Source organism: Capsicum annuum, chromosome 9 (assembly GCF_002878395.1).
Source record: "Capsicum annuum cultivar UCD-10X-F1 chromosome 9, UCD10Xv1.1, whole genome shotgun sequence".
NCBI lineage: Eukaryota > Viridiplantae > Streptophyta > Magnoliopsida > Solanales > Solanaceae > Capsicum > Capsicum annuum.
The window spans coordinates 74,390,979-74,409,143 of NC_061119.1; the positions used below are offsets into that span (position 1 = coordinate 74,390,979).

Genomic DNA, 18,165 nt, shown 5'->3' on the forward strand with positions numbered 1-18,165 from the left:
CTGAGTCGTCAATCGATCAATCTGAGTTCAAACAATTTTTATTAACTTATTATTTGAGATACCTAAATTTATTTATCTAGAATTATATATGGGTTCACAGGTTCAACTGCAGTTTCAATTGAGTCGCTGTAGTTGCATGATATTAGTATGCATTCTTCTTGACCTGAGTCATTAACCGATCAATCTGAGTTGAAATGATTCATATTAACTCATTGTTTAAGATGCCTAAATTGGTTTATCTAGAATTATGGATGGGTTTACAGGTTTAACTATAGTTTTAATTTAGTCGTTGCAGTTACATGATGTTGGTATTGCGTTCCTCTTGACCCGAGCCATCAATCGATCAATCTGAGTTGAAATAATTCATATTAACTCATTAGTTGAGATACCTAAATTTATTTAGATAGAATTATGGATTGGTTCACAGGTTTAACTACAATTTCAATTGAGTCGCTGCAGTTGCATGATATTTTTATTGTCCTTCTCTTGACCTGAGTCGCTAATCAATCAATCTGAGTTGAAATAATTTCTATTAACTCATTATTTGAGATACCTAAATTTATTTAGCTATAATTATGTATGGGTTCACAAGGTCAACTACAGTTTTAATTGAGTCGTTGTAGTTGCATGATGTTAGTATTGGGTTCCTCTTGACCTGAACCGTCAACCCATCAATCTGAGTTGAAATAATTCATATTAACTCATTGTTTGATATGCCTAAATTTATTTAGCTATAATTATGGATGGTTTCATAGTTTTAACTACAGCTTCAATTGAGTCACTACAGTTGCGTGATGTTGGTATCATATTTCTCCTGACCTGAGCCGTCAATCGATCAATCTGAGTTGAAACGATTCATATTAACTAATTTTTTGAGATACCTAAATTGATTTTTCTTATTACTTAGCTAATATTAAGTTCATCAGTGATCCAATTGAACTTAATACAATTAATTATAATGAAACAGTTAAGATTTATCTCTTTTAAAAAATTAATTAAAATCATTTCGGACCAAATTAACATTTTTAAAACTTGTTATTCTTTTCCAAAATACAAATCAACCCGTTCAAATAATCCATTTGCTATAAAAATGCTACATCATTTCAAATCTCCAATTCTCGCTCTTTTCTTTCTCTCTGAATAATACAAATAACTACTACTCAACATATTGCTCTACCATTCATAACAGATCAATTTTCTTTCTATTTTTGACCACATAGTTGTTATTTTTTACTTCATTCTTGCTTGTACCTATCATTTTCTCTGTTTTCATAGGTAACAGAGTTTGAGAAGAGTTCTACATTTGTTCTTTTTTCTAAAAATTAAGGCTTTTTAGTTAATGATGAAAAATAAGACTTTTAATTGTATTATCTTTGAGAATGGGTTAACAATTTTGATTTTTGATGATAAAATCGTAGGAAGAACTTGAGAAAACCCTAGTTTTTGTTGCAGTGTTCCGTTAACTGTCGTAGTATTGTTGGATGGTGTTTGTGGTGGTATTGGTGATGGTGGTGGTGTAGGGATTAGTATTGGTGGTATTAGTGGTGATGTTGGTATTGGTAGTGGTGGTTGTGGTATTGGTGGTGGTGGTGGTGGTGGTGATTTTGGTATTAGTGGTGTTGGTAGTGGTATTGGTGGAGGTATTGGTGGTGGTGATGGCGGTGATATTAGTATTGGTGGTGATGTTGATATTGGTGGTGTTGGTAGTAGTATTGGTGGTCTTGGTGATCTTAGTAGTGGTGTGGGTAGCCTTGATGGTTATGTTGGTATTGGTGGCATTGGTGGTGGTGGTGTTGGTCCATCTGTTACAATAGGTAGAACATCTGTTGGGAGATATTAACATAGGTCTTAAAATAGATTCCCCATCTATTGTAACAAATGTTTCAGCTGTTGGTATAAGACAAACCAGTAGCAAGACTGTTTTGATCTCATCCATCTGAAATTTCATTTGTTGCAACATCTTATGCATTTGTCATAACAGATGATTCATCCGTTCCAGCTGATTGGTTATCTGTTGGAATTTTTTTTTTGTAATATGGCGTATTAAAATTTATTGAAATTTGTCTTACCTTCTTTAAAAATCATGTAGACATCAAATATAATATATTTTTAGTTTTTCTGTTGTTTGTAGTTAAAAGATGTCTCCCAAAAGAAAAGAAATTGAAAGTGGATCAACTTCTGACCACCTAACAAAAAAGGCTAGAGTACAGATGGATTCGGAGAAACTTCCTAAACAATCTCAATCAGGGAAAAGTGAAGCTGAGAAAAGTTATGAAAATGGTGTTGAGGAAGATAGATAAGGGTATATAGAGGGTTGTAAGGAAAATAAAAGTGAAGAAGAAGAAGAAGAAGGGGATGTAGAAAGTGAGAAAGAGGATGATGATCAAAATGATGATATGCATCATCAATGGGACGTGAATTAAGAATGAAATCACAGTATGATCCTGTCAAAACTATTAGTATTGATAGGTTTCAAGTTGAGATGTCGATAAATGACTCTGCAGATTTAACTGGTGATTTAGTACTTAAATCTTAGTTGTGGAAACCTTTTGATGATTTTAGGAAAACAATGAAGGATGAAAAAATTGACGAATTTTGTAAGAAGAGCTACTTTGGACACTTTCTTGAGCTGCCTGAGGACAACAATGCCCATTTGGAAATGAGCATGGTATATGGTCTTCTCAAGCGTAGGATCAAATACGTGGGGGATGATAAAAATTCGAATGAGGAGGGATAAAAGATGGATGAAATCTAGATCAACTACTGTGGCATGCTGGTTTGTTTTGTCATGAAAGGGTTTGGCATAGTGACAGGCTTGAGATGTGCTCATCCAAAATAACCTCTCATCAAAAAAACACCCTGTAAAAAGTTCAAAGCAAGAAGGACAATAAAACCACCACCATCAAATAAAGGCAAGGCATTTTCCAAGAGACCACCTACCAAAATGAACAAACGAAAGGAAAAAATTGATGGGCTATTGGACATTGTTGTACATGGATACAGAGCCATGAAGTTGTTACAAGATCTCAAGGATAAATTCATACCAAAAAGTATAAGGAGCAATTATACTTAGTTTGGTTTGCCCATTCCGTTATATTGTCAATAGACATCTACACAGTCATAGAAGATGATTTATTGGAGCTTGACGAGGATCATGAGAAATTCAACAATTATCCTTGAGGATATGACAGCTACAAGTTGACTGTCAAATATTTACTGACAAAGCTATCCCCAAGGACGATCACCTTATACGGATTTTCTTGGGCTTTTATGGAAAATATAATCACTATTTGTATACTATTGCATTATCTTGTATTGAATAATTATTATGACTTTTTTTATTTGTTTCTTGTTTATATTTTTTAGTCTTGGGCATTTGAAGCCACTCCTCTCCTTCGAAAGGAGGACAAGGATTACCCGGGTGAGGTTTCTCATTCAAAGATCCTTAGGTGGTTAACTGCAAAGAGCAACACGAGAATTAAGGAGGTTGATCTCTTTAACCCTTTGAATGATGTAGTAAGTCTTCTTTCAAGTAAAATATTTAACTCAAAGAAAGATATTGAAATAGATGATTCATATGTTGCAACAGATTGGTAATCTGTTGTAATTTATCTTAACAGATTCCCCATCTGGAGCAATAGATTGGTAATCAGTTGTGAAGGATGAGTCATTTTCCACAACAAATTACCCATTTTTTGCTTTAGTGCTCTAAACCTGACTTTAACAGATTAACAATTTGTTGATTACCCATCCACTACAACTTATGGAACAAATGGGTAATCTAATGCAACAGATGGTTATTCTATTGCCATATATGATTCATCTATTGCACCATAAAGATCATCTATTGCATAAGTTGTTTGCGTTGACATATTGCCCAACTGACTGTAAATTATTATTTGATTTAAACGTATATACCCTTTCTATATGGTTGTACATTCATGGATTGTACCCACTCAACAAGAGTTGGGGATGACATCTTTTATTACTCTAGGTCTTATTGATACAATAGCAGAACCAGCAGTGGAGTTAATAAAGAAGAAATTGGTTGGAGCAACAGCCATAAGAAGAGTAGTCAGGCAAGGGCCTAATGTTGAGGCTCTTCATGACCAACCTGCTGCAACAGATCCAAGTGCTGCTTCTAAGGTGTTGTTAGTGGAGTTGTTGATGTTAGTGGCATCCATGTTGATGCTGACGCTAGTCGTGATGATAAGCATGTTGATGCTCAAGAAAAGATAAATTGTTTGAAATCACCCCTTACACTGGTCCTTTTCACCCTAACGGTCCCTCTCTCTCTTGTGGTTGTCCTTCTTACCCCTCTTCACTCTCATGTTCTTATTGTAAATGGAAGAAGTGCAAGGATATATAGGATAAACTCTTTGGGAAAATAGATGCTACCGCTGAAGTTGTCGAGGAATTGAAATCTAAGAGGGGTGTTGTATCATCCAAGAAGGTGAGTGAGCCCAACACTCCTATAGTGGAGGTTAGGAAGAAGAAAAGAGTAATTAGACATAATCGTCAATTATGAAACAAAAAAAATTATGAAACAAAAAAATTGCAACTCCTCCTCCTCTAAAAGTTGTTGAGGTTCAGGGACCGTTAAAGAAGGTGGACATATAGATGGAACTTGACGCCAAATAGAAGCATGTTTTGAGAAGGATCATAAAATCTAGGCAATGTGCAAAATCCTACACCATGAATACCTTTACCCCTAAGACTTCAAGAAGATGAAAAATATGGGCTTGTGGTACGTGCACAAAGTAAGTTTATTTTTTCCTAACCTAGCCTTCTAATTTGCTCAATGTAGAAGAAGCTACGAAACAGATGTGTCATCTATTGCAACAGTTAGGTATTTTAGTGCAAATGGCGGTGGTTCTGATGCAACAGATTACCCATCTGTTGCATAAGTTGCAGTAGATGGGTAATTTATTAACAGATTCAGAAAACCCTGTGCAACAGACGGTCCATCCATCGCATCTTTCCACTTTGTTTTTATTTTTTAAAATTAGTAACCTATTTAAAAATTGTCTTCTTATAACATAATATTTTGATGAAATTCTCTTCCTCATGAGGAGCAAACAATTAGCATACCCGGACGTTTATGATGTTGCCGATAGGATAATGGACCTCAAATTCTACAATAATTTCAAGAATAGGTACGATAAGCTCATTGTGCAAGCGTCAACTCCCAGTGGCCCAGTATTTGATTTGTTAGTGTCTGCATTCGAATGGTATAAAAATATGATTAAATATGTTAAAGAGAAGTGGCCATATCCATAAGGCAAGGACTGAACCAAAGCAAAGAGGATTCTTGAAGTCATGAACGTGGAGGTCAAACATTTTTTAGCTCTTGAGATACTACTCCAAGCGAAAAAGATGAAGGTTTATGACTCCAATTTACCTGTCTTCGACGAGGCCATTTTTTAACCTACATGCAGCTACTGTTGGAGTTGTTCCCCAACTTGTTAAGGTAGAGTAAACTGATGGATCATTTGCCAGTCAAAATATTGAATGAAAGATGGGAACTTGAAGATTGAAACAAGGACATGATCCTTCCAAAAAAAATAAAACCTGTGCCGCATGTGGGTCTACGTGCTTGCACGTATCGAGTGTTTGATGACCGGCACAATAATGATCGAGCCAACGACCTTTTTGTGCGACAATGCTGTGGAAAATATGCAAGAGGTCTGGGCTTATGGGTTACTAACTAAATACTTGGAGCCTGTGTATAAAAATGAAGATGTAGAAACACGAACACCATTACAATTTTTACTTCATGACAATTTTTTATATTTGATGAAAATTGAATTATTTTATAATGCAACAGATTGTCTAACAGTTGTAACAGATAGTCTATCTTTTCTGACAGATAGTTTATCTATTGCAATAGATCGGTCATTTGTTGCATTATGCAGATGTTTATATCTAAGTCTATCTGTTGCAACAGTAGATAATTTCAAACAGATGACCTACATGTTGCAACATATGTCTAAATCTATTTGATAATTTCCAACAGATATGTCATTTATTGCAACAGATACATTATCTGTTGTAATATTTCAATCTAGTATTCTATTTTAATTAATAAGTTCAAATTTAAGGATAACATAGACAAAATAAAATAAATCGAAGCCATCATAAATTACATGAAATAAATCAATAAATAAATGAAATGTAAAAAAAATATTATGGGTACAGATCTCGACAAATAAATCAACAATTTGAGTTTTGGTGCCAACAATTCCTAAGGAGAGGTTATTACTTTGACAGACTCACGTTGTAAAGATCTACTCAATATGGACAAGTTCTTTATCCGGTGCTATGAAATTCGACTTTGGTCACGTGGATCTTCATCTTTGGAAGCAATTGATGGATTATCAACTGTGATATTATGCTGTTCAGCAGTAGATTCTACTGTGACATCCACCTGGAAAGTCAGAATTATCAATGCTAATCACAAAGATACAAAAAAATGAAAAAGGATAACTCATCTGTTTTAGCAAATCAAACAGGTTTTCCTCCTATTTTAAATTATTCCAACAGATTACCTATCCGTTGCAATAGATAGATCATTAATTGGGACAAATTAAAACGGGAGACAAACCCGTATGATAATTTCCAACAGATGATCCATCCGTTGTAACATATGACTAATCTGTTTGAACAAATTAAAACAGTAAAAAGTCTTGATTTAATTTGTCCCGATAGATTCTCCATCCGTTGCAGCAAATAGCTTATCCGTTGGTACAAATTAAAACAAGAGAAAGACCTGTTTGATTTTCTAAAACAGGCGATACATATATGTCAACAGATAATCATCTGATGCAACATGTTAGTCAACTATTGCAACAGATGCATATATCTGTTTGATAATTTTCAGCAGATGTGTCATCTGTTGAAACAGATATATAGTCTGTTAGTTTGTTGAAATAGATGATATATATTCACCTTTTTCAGCTCGTACTGCTCTCTAGTTGGCCTTGTACATTGATCAAACGTCCAAGAAAAAGATAGAGGAGTTACAATTTTGCTTTTTTCGATGCTTAATGATGCCTTAAAAATTTCTTTCCTTCTCTTCTTAGCCGCCTTAATCTCTGATGGAGTATATGGATATAAAATTCTCTTTGATGGAATACCACCCCTCTTAGATGTCAATTCCTTTACAGAAGTAGTTAATGCATTAATAGCGTTAATCACTCCATCAAGTTTCGCTTTGCAGTCTTGATATTTGCATGCAGAACATTCGCTAGGAGGGGCGAAATCTGTAAAACTAATATGATCATAATCATAATGGTTTGTTGTTTCAAAAACTACAAGAGGAGCATCATTAGCCCTAACAATAGCACCACTACCACCTCCAACAACTTCATCACCACTAACACCACCACCACTAACAAGCCCACACTCCAAAATTGTTGTTTTTTCTTGTGATGGTTGTTGCTCCAAGCAATTCCTTTTTAATTCCATCATTGGCCTTAGGGTCTGATAGAGTTTGCACAGACCGTAAAGTAAGAAAAAGTGACATTTTAAACTTTCGATTGATCGGAACAAGCCACAAATTCACAATCTAAAATAAATCAGTACATATATTAGAATGGTGATTAAATTATTTTAAAAATTATTAATTAAAATAAAAATTTAATTAGAATTAGACTTACTGCTTTCTTTGGGGGTTGAAGAGATCAATAAATTTTGCATTTTTATCAGTTTTGACCGACAACCATCTCAGGATTCTTAGAAATGAAACATCTTTCTTGTAATTCACTTGTTGTCTCAAATAAGAAATGACTTCAAATGCCCAAACCTATAAAATAACACTAATAAATCAAAACCCTTATTCAATAAAAAGTAAATGAATCATAATAAAAGAAATATTTACCATAAAAGCCCATGGAAAGCCATCTAAGTTGACTGTCTTTGGCGTTAACGAATTCAACAAATATTTGACAGTCATTTTGAAGCTTTCATAACCCCAAGATAGTTGTTAAATGCCTCAAGATCCTCGGAGAGATTTATTAAACCTAGTGATATGTTGCTGTTAACATCGCTTGCCCAAAAAATATTATGTACAAATCAAACCAAGCACAATGATTGCTTATACTTCTTTGAAAGTATTTTACCTTTCAACGCTTCTATCAAATTTTTATTTTTGAAGTTTGGACCAACAAGGGACACAACTCATCACCATCACTTGACTTGTCTTTGCCTTTTTTGAGTGTGCGGGGTGTTTTTCTTAGGTCAGTATAGGTATGGGATGAGAAGGAGGATAACAATTTAGTCTAGTAACTATGGCAAACTCCTTCCAACCAAAACAAGCAGACATGCCACAATAATTTATCCACACCTCATCCATCTTATCTTTATTTTCATACATAAACCTATGCTTAAGAAGATCATATACTATTTTTATTTGGAAATGAGTATTGTTGTCCTTCGACAAATCAAGATATTGCCCAAAGCAGTTGTCCCTGAAATAAGCATCCAATTTTCCATGGCTGACTTAACCACGAAATCACTAGTTAAATTTGTAGCATCATCGCACTACATTCTCACAAGATAACTATCAATGCTGAAGGTTTTGACCAACTCTTCAGTAGAAGGGCTATTAACATTTGGATCATCTCTTTTGAAACATTCCTCATCCCCATGTTTGTTATCTTCTGCTTCTGATTGAGATAATGCTTGTAAAGCAATCTCATAAAGTGGTGGATGTAGTCTAGCTGCTTCACTTGTTCCTTTACGCGGACTTGATCGGTTACTTTTCTTTTGGGAGCCATATTATCTAAAATAACAGAAAAATAAAAAAGATTATAATTGATTGAAGCATCGTTAAAAAGGGATAACAGTAAATCTAACATGTACAATATAATAAAATAATAGTTCCAACAGAACACACATACATTGCAATAAGTGTGTTATCAGTTGCAACATATAACTAACCTGTTGCAACGGAAGATTAATCTGTTGTAAACAATAAAAACAATTTCTATACTATTGTGATTTCTTTCAATAAATCACTCATCTGTTGAAATCGATTCCTGGTCTGTGCAACAGATCAACTATCAATATTGTTTAGATTTCTTCCAACAAAAGCGTCATCTATCGCAACAGATGAATTATCTGTTGAGAGAAATTAACCTATTGCAATAGAAGAGTAATCTGTTATAAATAATAAAAATAATTTCTATATTGTTGAAACAGATGACTGGTCTGTGCAGCAGATCAACTGTCAATATTATTTAGATTTTTTTCAACAGAAGCCTCATTTATCGCAACAAATGAATTATCTTTTGGGAGATATCAAAGTCTTGGACATGTCGTCCTATTGGAATAGTTGATAGGATTTCAAACAACAGATTTTTCATCTATTGCATCGGATGGTTCATCTGTTTCAAAAAAAATAGTAGCAGGATTTTGTTTAATAGAACGGCAACAATACCACCATTTAATATCAAATACACTATTTTTACCAAGAACAACAACAAATCAATCAAGCAACACCAACACAACACAGACGCCAAGAATATCAACAGTGACCAAAAACACCAAAATTGTTGTTTGTTTGTATGAACACAAAAAAACAAAAATCAAACTTCAAAAAACTCAATAGACACCAACAAATCAAATTAATAGTTTGACAACAAGAACTACAGCAAGAACAAAAAATCATTTTTCACTCCGAAAAGAGCAGAGAAGAATAAGAAATACCAAAAATTAGGTTTTTCTTCAATCCCCATTTCAAATTTAAGCAACAAATATTGAAATTGTTAACCAATATTAGAAGGGAAGTTGACTCAAGTTCCTCTTTTTCTTAATAACTAAAAAGCCCTAATTTTTTACCTGTGAAAGAAGAAAAGGGACGATGAAGAACTTGAAGTTGTTGTCGCCAAAGAGCAATGTTGTCATGTCGATTGAAGGTTGAAAGTCAAAAAGAAACTCGAAGCCCAACTATTTATTGCCGGGAGGTTGAAGTCGCTGGAGATTGAAGAGAAAAATTTGCAGAACTGTTGGTTGGGATAAGCTTGAGAGAAACAATCGAAATAGAGAGAAAGGAGAGAGGAGAGAGACGGATGATTTGGAGAGGAGAGGGGTATGGATTGATTTGTCTTTTTAAAAAGATTAAAAAAAAATTGAAAATATTAATTAAGTCCACAATTAACTTAATTAAGTTTCTAATTATGTTTGACCTTTTAAGTTAGTCAATGTCACCAATCCTTCATTCAAGGCTTAAATGACACCTTTCCTTCAATTTTCTCGAGTAACAACATATGAAATGCCTCAAGTTACCTTACATATGACGCCCTTGGCCTTTACGAGTGTAGCTCATGCCACCTCCGAGGCACAACTTGAAAATAACAAGCATAAGAAACTTTCTAGTCGAATTTATCTTTCTACTTCGTATACCTGGTTTAATATTACCAGAACTCCAATACCTTTTATTGACATAAACAAGACGAATAGCATCAGATCCAATAGTACTCTATCGCCACAAAAAGAAAAAAGAAAGAGATCCAATGAATGCTCTAAAATGGGTGAGATCTAGAATGCAAAGATATTGAAATAACAAACTTAAATGTTTCAGAAGACAGACAAAATAAACGGTGTACATTCCTTTGCATGATAAAGACAAAGGCGAGGAGAGGCTTATGTAGAATTTTGATGGAAAACTCTAGGAGCTAATGTTCATTCATCATGTCAAGTATCTCTTAATGCCAGCTTTCTGCTCAGAAGTAAGTTTGCTGGGGAACTTGATGTTAAACTTTACTCTCAAGTTTCCTTTTCTGCTAGGTTCCTTGGGAATGGGCATACCTTCTCCTTTGATAACTTCTTCATAATTTGGACTAATGACTGAATTAATTGGTATAGTTAGAACCCGTCCATCAAGCGTTGTTATCTGTGCAGTGTATCCAGTAAGAGCCTCTACCAAGGAGATTTTCTGGGTGATGATGAGGTCATTGCCGTCTCTCTTAAAGACACCATGCGGCTTCTCATCAATTATGAAGACGAGGTCCGATGGAATTATGCCTCGTTGCTCGTTTCCTTTCTCTGGAAATGTTATTTTAGTCCCCTTCTTCCATCCAGGCTTGATATCAATAGTCAGAATTTCCTCAGTCGTACTGGGTCTCCTGAGCAAACAACACTACTATGAGATGGGATTAAAAAAAAATTTACTAAGAATCAACTCAATATAATTAAAGAAAATGAAAAATACAAATGCCAAAACACCAAGCGCTCCACCAGCAGGAATCCAAGGATCAGTTGCTTCTTTTAGAAGTAGCAGAAAGCACTTCGCACTGTGAGAAACAAGAACTTCCTACTGATTGTCATTGACATGAACTGACACTTATACAAACATATATAGGAGAAATGCCTGAGGATCTGTGCCACAGTTCGAAACTCGGTGATAATGCGACTGCCCTTACATCCTCCCCCACCTAAGTATCAATCAGGTTTTTGTTTGCAGCGGAGTTTGAATGAGTGACAGATATCATTTCACCAGATTAGTCATTTGCAAATCCAAAATGTTCAACTTCAAATCCCAGCAAATTAGCAACTTAACATTAAGATTCACTTGAAGAGAAATATATATGTACACTCCGTATATCATCAAAAGAAAACGACAATATGAATGTGGTGTGTATATACACACATCATATTTTCCAAAAGAAAAGTGATGAGTTTATAATTTCTTCTAAAATTAAAATCCATTTAAGAACTTCTTGTTCCCTACACCAATTAATTCCTTCTAGGGAAAAAAGACAAACGGTTACATAATTAGAAGGACTACGGAATTTGCCTGATAGTAAAAGCCATACCAAGCAGTCAATTAAACTTTCAACCATCCAAATAAAAGAATACAAAAAGTAGTCAAAAATAATAGTCAGATAAGAATTTGTAGGAACTAGCATCAGACTTCTTTCCCCATTATTTATTTTGTTCTTCTACCTAGGCTTGTCGTTTTGTCCTTCTACTAACCCTTGAACATGACGTGCTTTCCCCGCGCATATGGAAAAACATCCACAAATGCATCCAAAAGAGAAACAGAGGATGACAACAGGACTCTTGAAAGAAAATGAGAAACAGCACCACCGTTTTTTTGGGGGTGCCGGGCTGGTTAGGGATTAGCACCAGAAATATGAGTGTAATTTTGTCTCGAAGAGACATCACAAGAGGAGCACTCTTTTTCAGTCTTGATTTAGCATCATCTTTCAAAAATGTGATTTATATTTCTAAACATTCAGAACAAGCTTGGACTTTAGTGCTTATCCAAAGGAAAAGGGAAGACGCACTTGTCAAATGAAAAAGGGTGAAGAGGTAAATCCCTTGCACTTTTTGGGACTCTGATCTTACCAAACATGAGAGGGGGAGGGGCAAAGAGCAAATGGGAACAAAACAAGAGTTGTATAAAAATACTCAATATGAACAACCAACTTGTTAACTATTGAGAACATGCTGCATAACTTTTCTAGGGTAGAATACAATCTCAGATCTAATAACTATGCTCAAGCGTTCATACAGTAACTTCTACTCACAGCTTGCAGGTAATAACTAAATTAAGTGGCACCCATAAATGCTTAAATAATAAGTATCCTTCCCTAAAACAATGTCCTACTCACAACTTGCAGATTTATTCATCCTCCTTTCCCCTATTGACAGGAGCTCATCAATGGGTGATGTACGTATCAACAGTGAGTTTTGCAATTGATTAAATTCTTGATACTCAAGTCTGATCCTGGAATCATGTGATCTTAACCAGAAGTTTGAAGATGTCGAGGAAACACCAGAAGTTTCTTGTCAAAGGTAGGACCACTCAGTTCAACACTTCTTTATTAAAAGGTGGGATCGTGATCTCTAACTTTAGCGACACAATTTTGCAGGGGCCATTTCATGTTTGTACCAAGTTAAACGTGGAGGTTCACTTTACGATAGAAGAGATCTAATTGTATGGTTGTATCTTCAATAGATCCTCAAGTAAAGAAATCTTCTGGAAATGTGCATTACTGTCTTACATCATGGGCTAGAATTTTTCTTACCCAATATATATCTTGTTCAAGGAGACAATGCTTGATTGAGAAAGTGGATTACGACTAGAACTTTCAGATATCCTTTCCTAAAATGATGTTCTACTCACAGCTAGCAGATTAATTCATTCTACTACTGGAGCACACAGTGAGGTAAAACTCTAGACCATTTTATTAAGAAATGTAAACGCTGAAATGATAGTGTATTTTTTGATGTACGAAGTCATTCCAATTCTTAGATCACAGTTTCTCTTTTTTCTTTTATGCTAGTTTTCTAGCTTAGTGTCAGGCCTAAAGGAACGGATTGGTGCATACGTCAATATGAGAACTTGCCCTTGCTTCCTGAACATCAATAATGCACAAAATGGAAGAGGAAAATGAGCCTACGGTGAATTTGTAGAAGCAGAAGCAACAGACTCTTTTAATACAGCTTCTTTTAAACTTATTAAAAGAAATACATCATGACCTTGGTTGAGGCTATAATATGGATTAGATTACAAATCTAAGGTCATCATTCTTTGAATGATAGAAAAGCTTTCCACTTCTAGACTAAGTTACTCAGACTCGGGTGTGGTGTCAAATACGGGTGTAAATCTAAAGGTAGACCCTTCATGATCTAAATTAAGATTGAGGGGTATGATCGAGATACATTATGAGTGTAAGGATTAGGTTAAAAATAATTCAAATATTTTAAAATAGAGATATATGTCCAAATTGTGAGACATTAGATGGAAAACTTACAAGGTATTATGAGGAAAAAAATATAGATCAAGAGATCACAAAAATACTGTATCTGTCCCAAACTTTCACCATTGATTTCGGTCAAAGTACCCAAATTCGGATGACCAAATACGGTATGGATCTCACACCCACACTCATGTCGTGTTGACACGGGTGTGACATCGAAAATGAAGAGACCGAGCAACTTAACTTCTAGAGACATGCAGTTTTATCAAAAGTGAAAAGCACAAAATAGCTCTAAGGTCTGGGCCTTTAAGTACCAATAAAGTGTGCGTTTAATACAAAAAGGCGCAAATAGGAGAAAAGTACAAATATATATATATGTATGCTTTGTCCAAGACTAATAAATAAAGCATCAAAACAAATATATGGACAAATAAATAGAGCTTTTTTATAATAAAGTGAAATACTAACAATTTAGTGTCGCCTCTTCAAGAATCGATCATTTGCAAGGAACAATTTGTCTTGGAGCCTTAATGACGGCACTGAAGTGCATATTAAGCAAGGTGAAGCGTTCAATATGTTTTGAGCCTCGCTTCAAGGCATAAGCATGCCTTTGACAACGCTAAAGACATGTGAATTGATCTAGCGTCTATCAGAAACAGAAATTCAGCTATAACTAGTCTAAAATACTTCTTCCCCATTCAAGCAGAAAGGAAGTTTCCCACTAGACTACCTAACACACTTCACACAAAAGAAAAAAACAATTTCCCACCTGATGATCAATTTGCACATTTGAATAGTATAAATGATAATTCAGCCTTAACAAAGTAATGCTACAAAGACAAAAAAAGAAAACCAAACCAACTACATGACTTATTTCTACGAGCTTTAGCTTTCTCGATTTGCTCATGCTAAAGTAGTACCCTCTCCTAACAACTCCAAAGGTAACAACATGAAGATGCAAATTCATAATCCCCCTCTTTCCCTCTCCCCCCACCCCTCTTGCTCCCTCCCTCTCTTTGATAAATATTCATATTTCTTTCTCTTTCACAATTTGAACCCCTAAAGTGCTTGAGACAAATTTCATGAAACACCTTTTTATAACTGCGGTATCTAGGTCAGGTTGCACACACATAGACGAATTACAAGGGATATTTGCCACCTCTCACCAGAAACATGTACCAGGTAACGCCGTCTTTAACACAAGGCTTTTCATATTTGAGTTCAGCCAATGCATCAAATAGCATCCACACAGATCATCTCATTGTAAAAACAAAAATGAGAAATGCTAAACTATAGCCAGCTCATTGATATTTAACATTTATCTCATAAGTGGGGTCTGGGAGGGTAGAATGTATGCAGACCTTATCCCTATCTTTGTGGGTAGAAAGGTTGTTTCGGGTAGACTCTCGGCTCAAACAAAGGAAGAATTTGAAGCTCAATAATAAGAAAATAAGACATCAAGAAGCAGGATACAAAGCAAATGGAGCAACAGATAGTAATATACTGAAGAACAAAGAAACTATGTAGTTCCTAAATAATACTCCATTACTAATAAGGAGAAACGAGGAGGATGCTAGCTCTAACTAGGCTAAACACTATTTTTTTTACCCTAATTCTTGACCTCTATACCTTCCTATCTAACATAGGCGATTCTAGAATTTCTAGAACATGGGTGCACCATTAAAAAAATGAAGGAAAAGATGTATTTAGTAGGAGTTGGTTCTAGTCCTCAAAGCAGATAACTTAACCTTTAACCAAGTGCACCATTTAGTCTTCTTATAGCATGGGTGCCAACAGGTAATATTATACTAATTTTAGAATATATATACACATAAAATACCTAGTTTTACAAAGAGACCACGGGTTCCCGTGCCTCATTTTCTAAGTGTAAATTCGCCCCTGCTACCTAAGGTCATGGCCTCAATAAGTTAGAAGTAGTGTCATGTCCTATCTAATCACCTCTTCTCGTTCTTCTTAGACCTACCTCCCTTCCTAAGTACTGTTATGGAGAACCTCTCGCACTACCTTACAGTTGCATCCATACACCTCCTCTTCACATGCTCGAATCATCTCAGACTCGCTTCCCTCTCTTGTCTGCCACGAAAGCAAGTCCCACCTTGTCTCCTATATCTTTGTTTCTAATCATATCTCTCCTAGTACTCACCATTTTGGGTGTGCATGCAAAATCTACATTTGAGTTTCAGAGAAAGGAATGGCTATATCTTCTACTAGCATGAGTAGAACGATTCCTATTGTAGTATGATAGGTTAATTGGAAAACTAACGCTCCAACTAAAGTAACATGCTTTCGATGGCTTGCTACTAGGGGTGGGCATTCGGTTTGTTCGGTCTGATAGTTTAATATCGGTTCGATTTTTCGATTTTCGGATTGACAAAAATGACAATCGTAACCAAACCAAAATAAATTCGGTTTGGTTATTGTGGTTTTAAAAAATAAAGTAGTGACCTCTTTTTTGTCATGTTTGGACATTTAAAATTGATGATTTTATTTAAAAAATAATTTTTTCAAATCCAATTTTCATTCCCAATATAAATAAATTTAGGGTTGTCTGCGGGCTGCGGCGTATGTACTGATTGTTGTTAACGTTAAGTGTTAATTGTGAATTTGTTGTTGCTGTATATATATAATATAGATTTTATATATATATTATTTACTTACGTATAAAATTTCGGTTTTTTGGTTTAACCGATTTTTTTTTTTTTTTTTGAAAAACCAAAAACCGAACCAAAAAACCGAATTTTAAAATAACAAACCGAAACCGATCCGAAAAACCGAAAAAACAAAACCAAAATTAAAATTTTGGTTTGGTTTTTTCGGTTTTTTCAGTTTAGACCAAAATACGTCCAGCCCTACTTGCTACTGATGGTGCTTGTTTGACTCTATGATAACTTAGAAAGAAATCAAATGAATGATTCAATTACCACCATTAAGGTGAGCATCTGCAAAAGATATGCCTAAATCCTTTATATCTACTCTATCCAGGTTAATGTTGTTCCAATACACAATATTTTTCCTTCATAGAGGTTCTCTACACCTCACTCTTATCCCTACACAGACTACTCATCCGAACACCAACTTAAAACATTTCATTCAAGAAAAATGGAAAAAGGTAAGATTTTTATCACTAAGTGAATACTCTGAAAACTCACCCAGCAGCATCAGTAACTTCTCTGGATATCTTCATCTTCTTGGTGGTTCCCTTATACAGGTCCTCCAAGCTACAAGGCAGTGCCCGCTCTAGCGGAGCGGCCTTTCGTGACGCATTACCTGATGCACCTTCACCAGCAGCATTCCTAAAAGAAGTGAAAATATCTTCCCCAAACATACTCCCCCTAGAAAAACCTGAGGCACCAGTCCTTCCACCCATATCTCCCATCCCACCAAACGGAGCTGAAAACCCGAAAAATTCAGAGAATATATCATCAGCACTACGCGGATTGAATCGAAACGAACCATGACCACCACCACCACCACCATCTGATGAACCTGGAAATCCACCGGCACCTGGCGGTGGCACTTGCCCTTTTAACCCCTCTTCTCCGTATTGATCATATACTACTCTCTTCTGTGGATCACTCAAAACCTGCAATAAACACACAAAATTCTTCAGAATTCAGAGAGAACTATATATTTCTTTTTGTACAAATTCACAGAAAAATACAAAAAATACGTCGTAGGCTTCGGAGATTTGTTTGAATTTGGATTCAGCTTCTTTTTTGTTGTTAGGGTTCTTATCGGGATGCCATTTCATGGCGAGTTTGCGATAGGCTTTTTTGAGGTCGTCATCTTTGGCGTTGCGGTCTACCTGAAGAACCTTGTAATAGTCCACACCCATAATTCAACAGATTTTCGACGGAACTTTTGCCTTTTTCTGGCTTCACTCTTTGAGTGAGTAACCCAGGGGAAAGAAATTCTGTTGGGAATTTCTACTTTCTTGTAGGTATTGGGCCTGTTGATCCCCGGTAAAATCCACAAATAAGACACTTTCTGGTTTTGTTTAATTGAAAAATACAACTTTTTTTTTTTTGGCCGATTCACTTTTTTGGTGGAACTCTTTATTTTGAGAACCACGAGGGCTCGATCGTTTAGAGAGATAAAAAATAATTAATTTTGATTTTAGAATTAGTTTATTTCATAATTAGTTTGATGATTATTTCATCCCACATTAAAAATTGAATAACAATTTCGAGATAACTCCCTCCTTGAATAAACGAGCCCTAAACTTATGAAAAAATGTTAGCAATATTTAGTCTAAAAATTCATTTATTAAGTAAATTAGTTGAATATAAATTTATTTTAGCATTTTAACGAAGTTAAGTCAATTATTTAGTAAACCTTTGATTTAAGCTTTGAATCAATGAATAATACAAAAGAGTTGCCGATTAAAAAAAATATTTCATTCGCATATAATAGACTATTTCTTACAAGTCGGTGC

The 18,165-nt window shown here is 35.1% G+C and overlaps 1 protein-coding gene across 1 annotated transcript; it reads right to left on the reverse strand.

The window, feature by feature from the left end:
* Window positions 1–10,415: 10,415 nt before the first annotated feature.
* LOC107842596 (dnaJ homolog subfamily B member 13) lies at window positions 10,416–17,808 on the reverse strand. The gene is made up of 3 exons (XM_016686532.2): window positions 17,401–17,808; window positions 16,880–17,313; window positions 10,416–11,126 (listed from the first exon to the last, which is right to left on the reverse strand). The coding sequence occupies exons 1-3, from the start codon at window positions 17,563–17,565 to the stop codon at window positions 10,691–10,693; spliced, it is 1,035 nt and encodes a 344-aa protein (XP_016542018.2). The 5' UTR covers window positions 17,566–17,808; the 3' UTR covers window positions 10,416–10,690.
* Window positions 17,809–18,165: the final 357 nt, after the last annotated feature.

Coding starts and splice junctions, on each gene's coding strand:
- LOC107842596 (XM_016686532.2), bottom strand. CDS start 17,565: ATGGGTGTGGACTATTACAAGGTTCTTCAGGTAGACCGCAACGCCAAA. Junction 17,314..17,400: donor AAATCTCCGAAGCCTACGAC/GTATTTTTTGTA, acceptor TGTTTATTGCAG/GTTTTGAGTGATCCACAGAA. Junction 11,127..16,879: donor GAAGTTACTGATGCTGCTGG/GTGAGTTTTCAG, acceptor TTGTTTGCTCAG/GAGACCCAGTACGACTGAGG.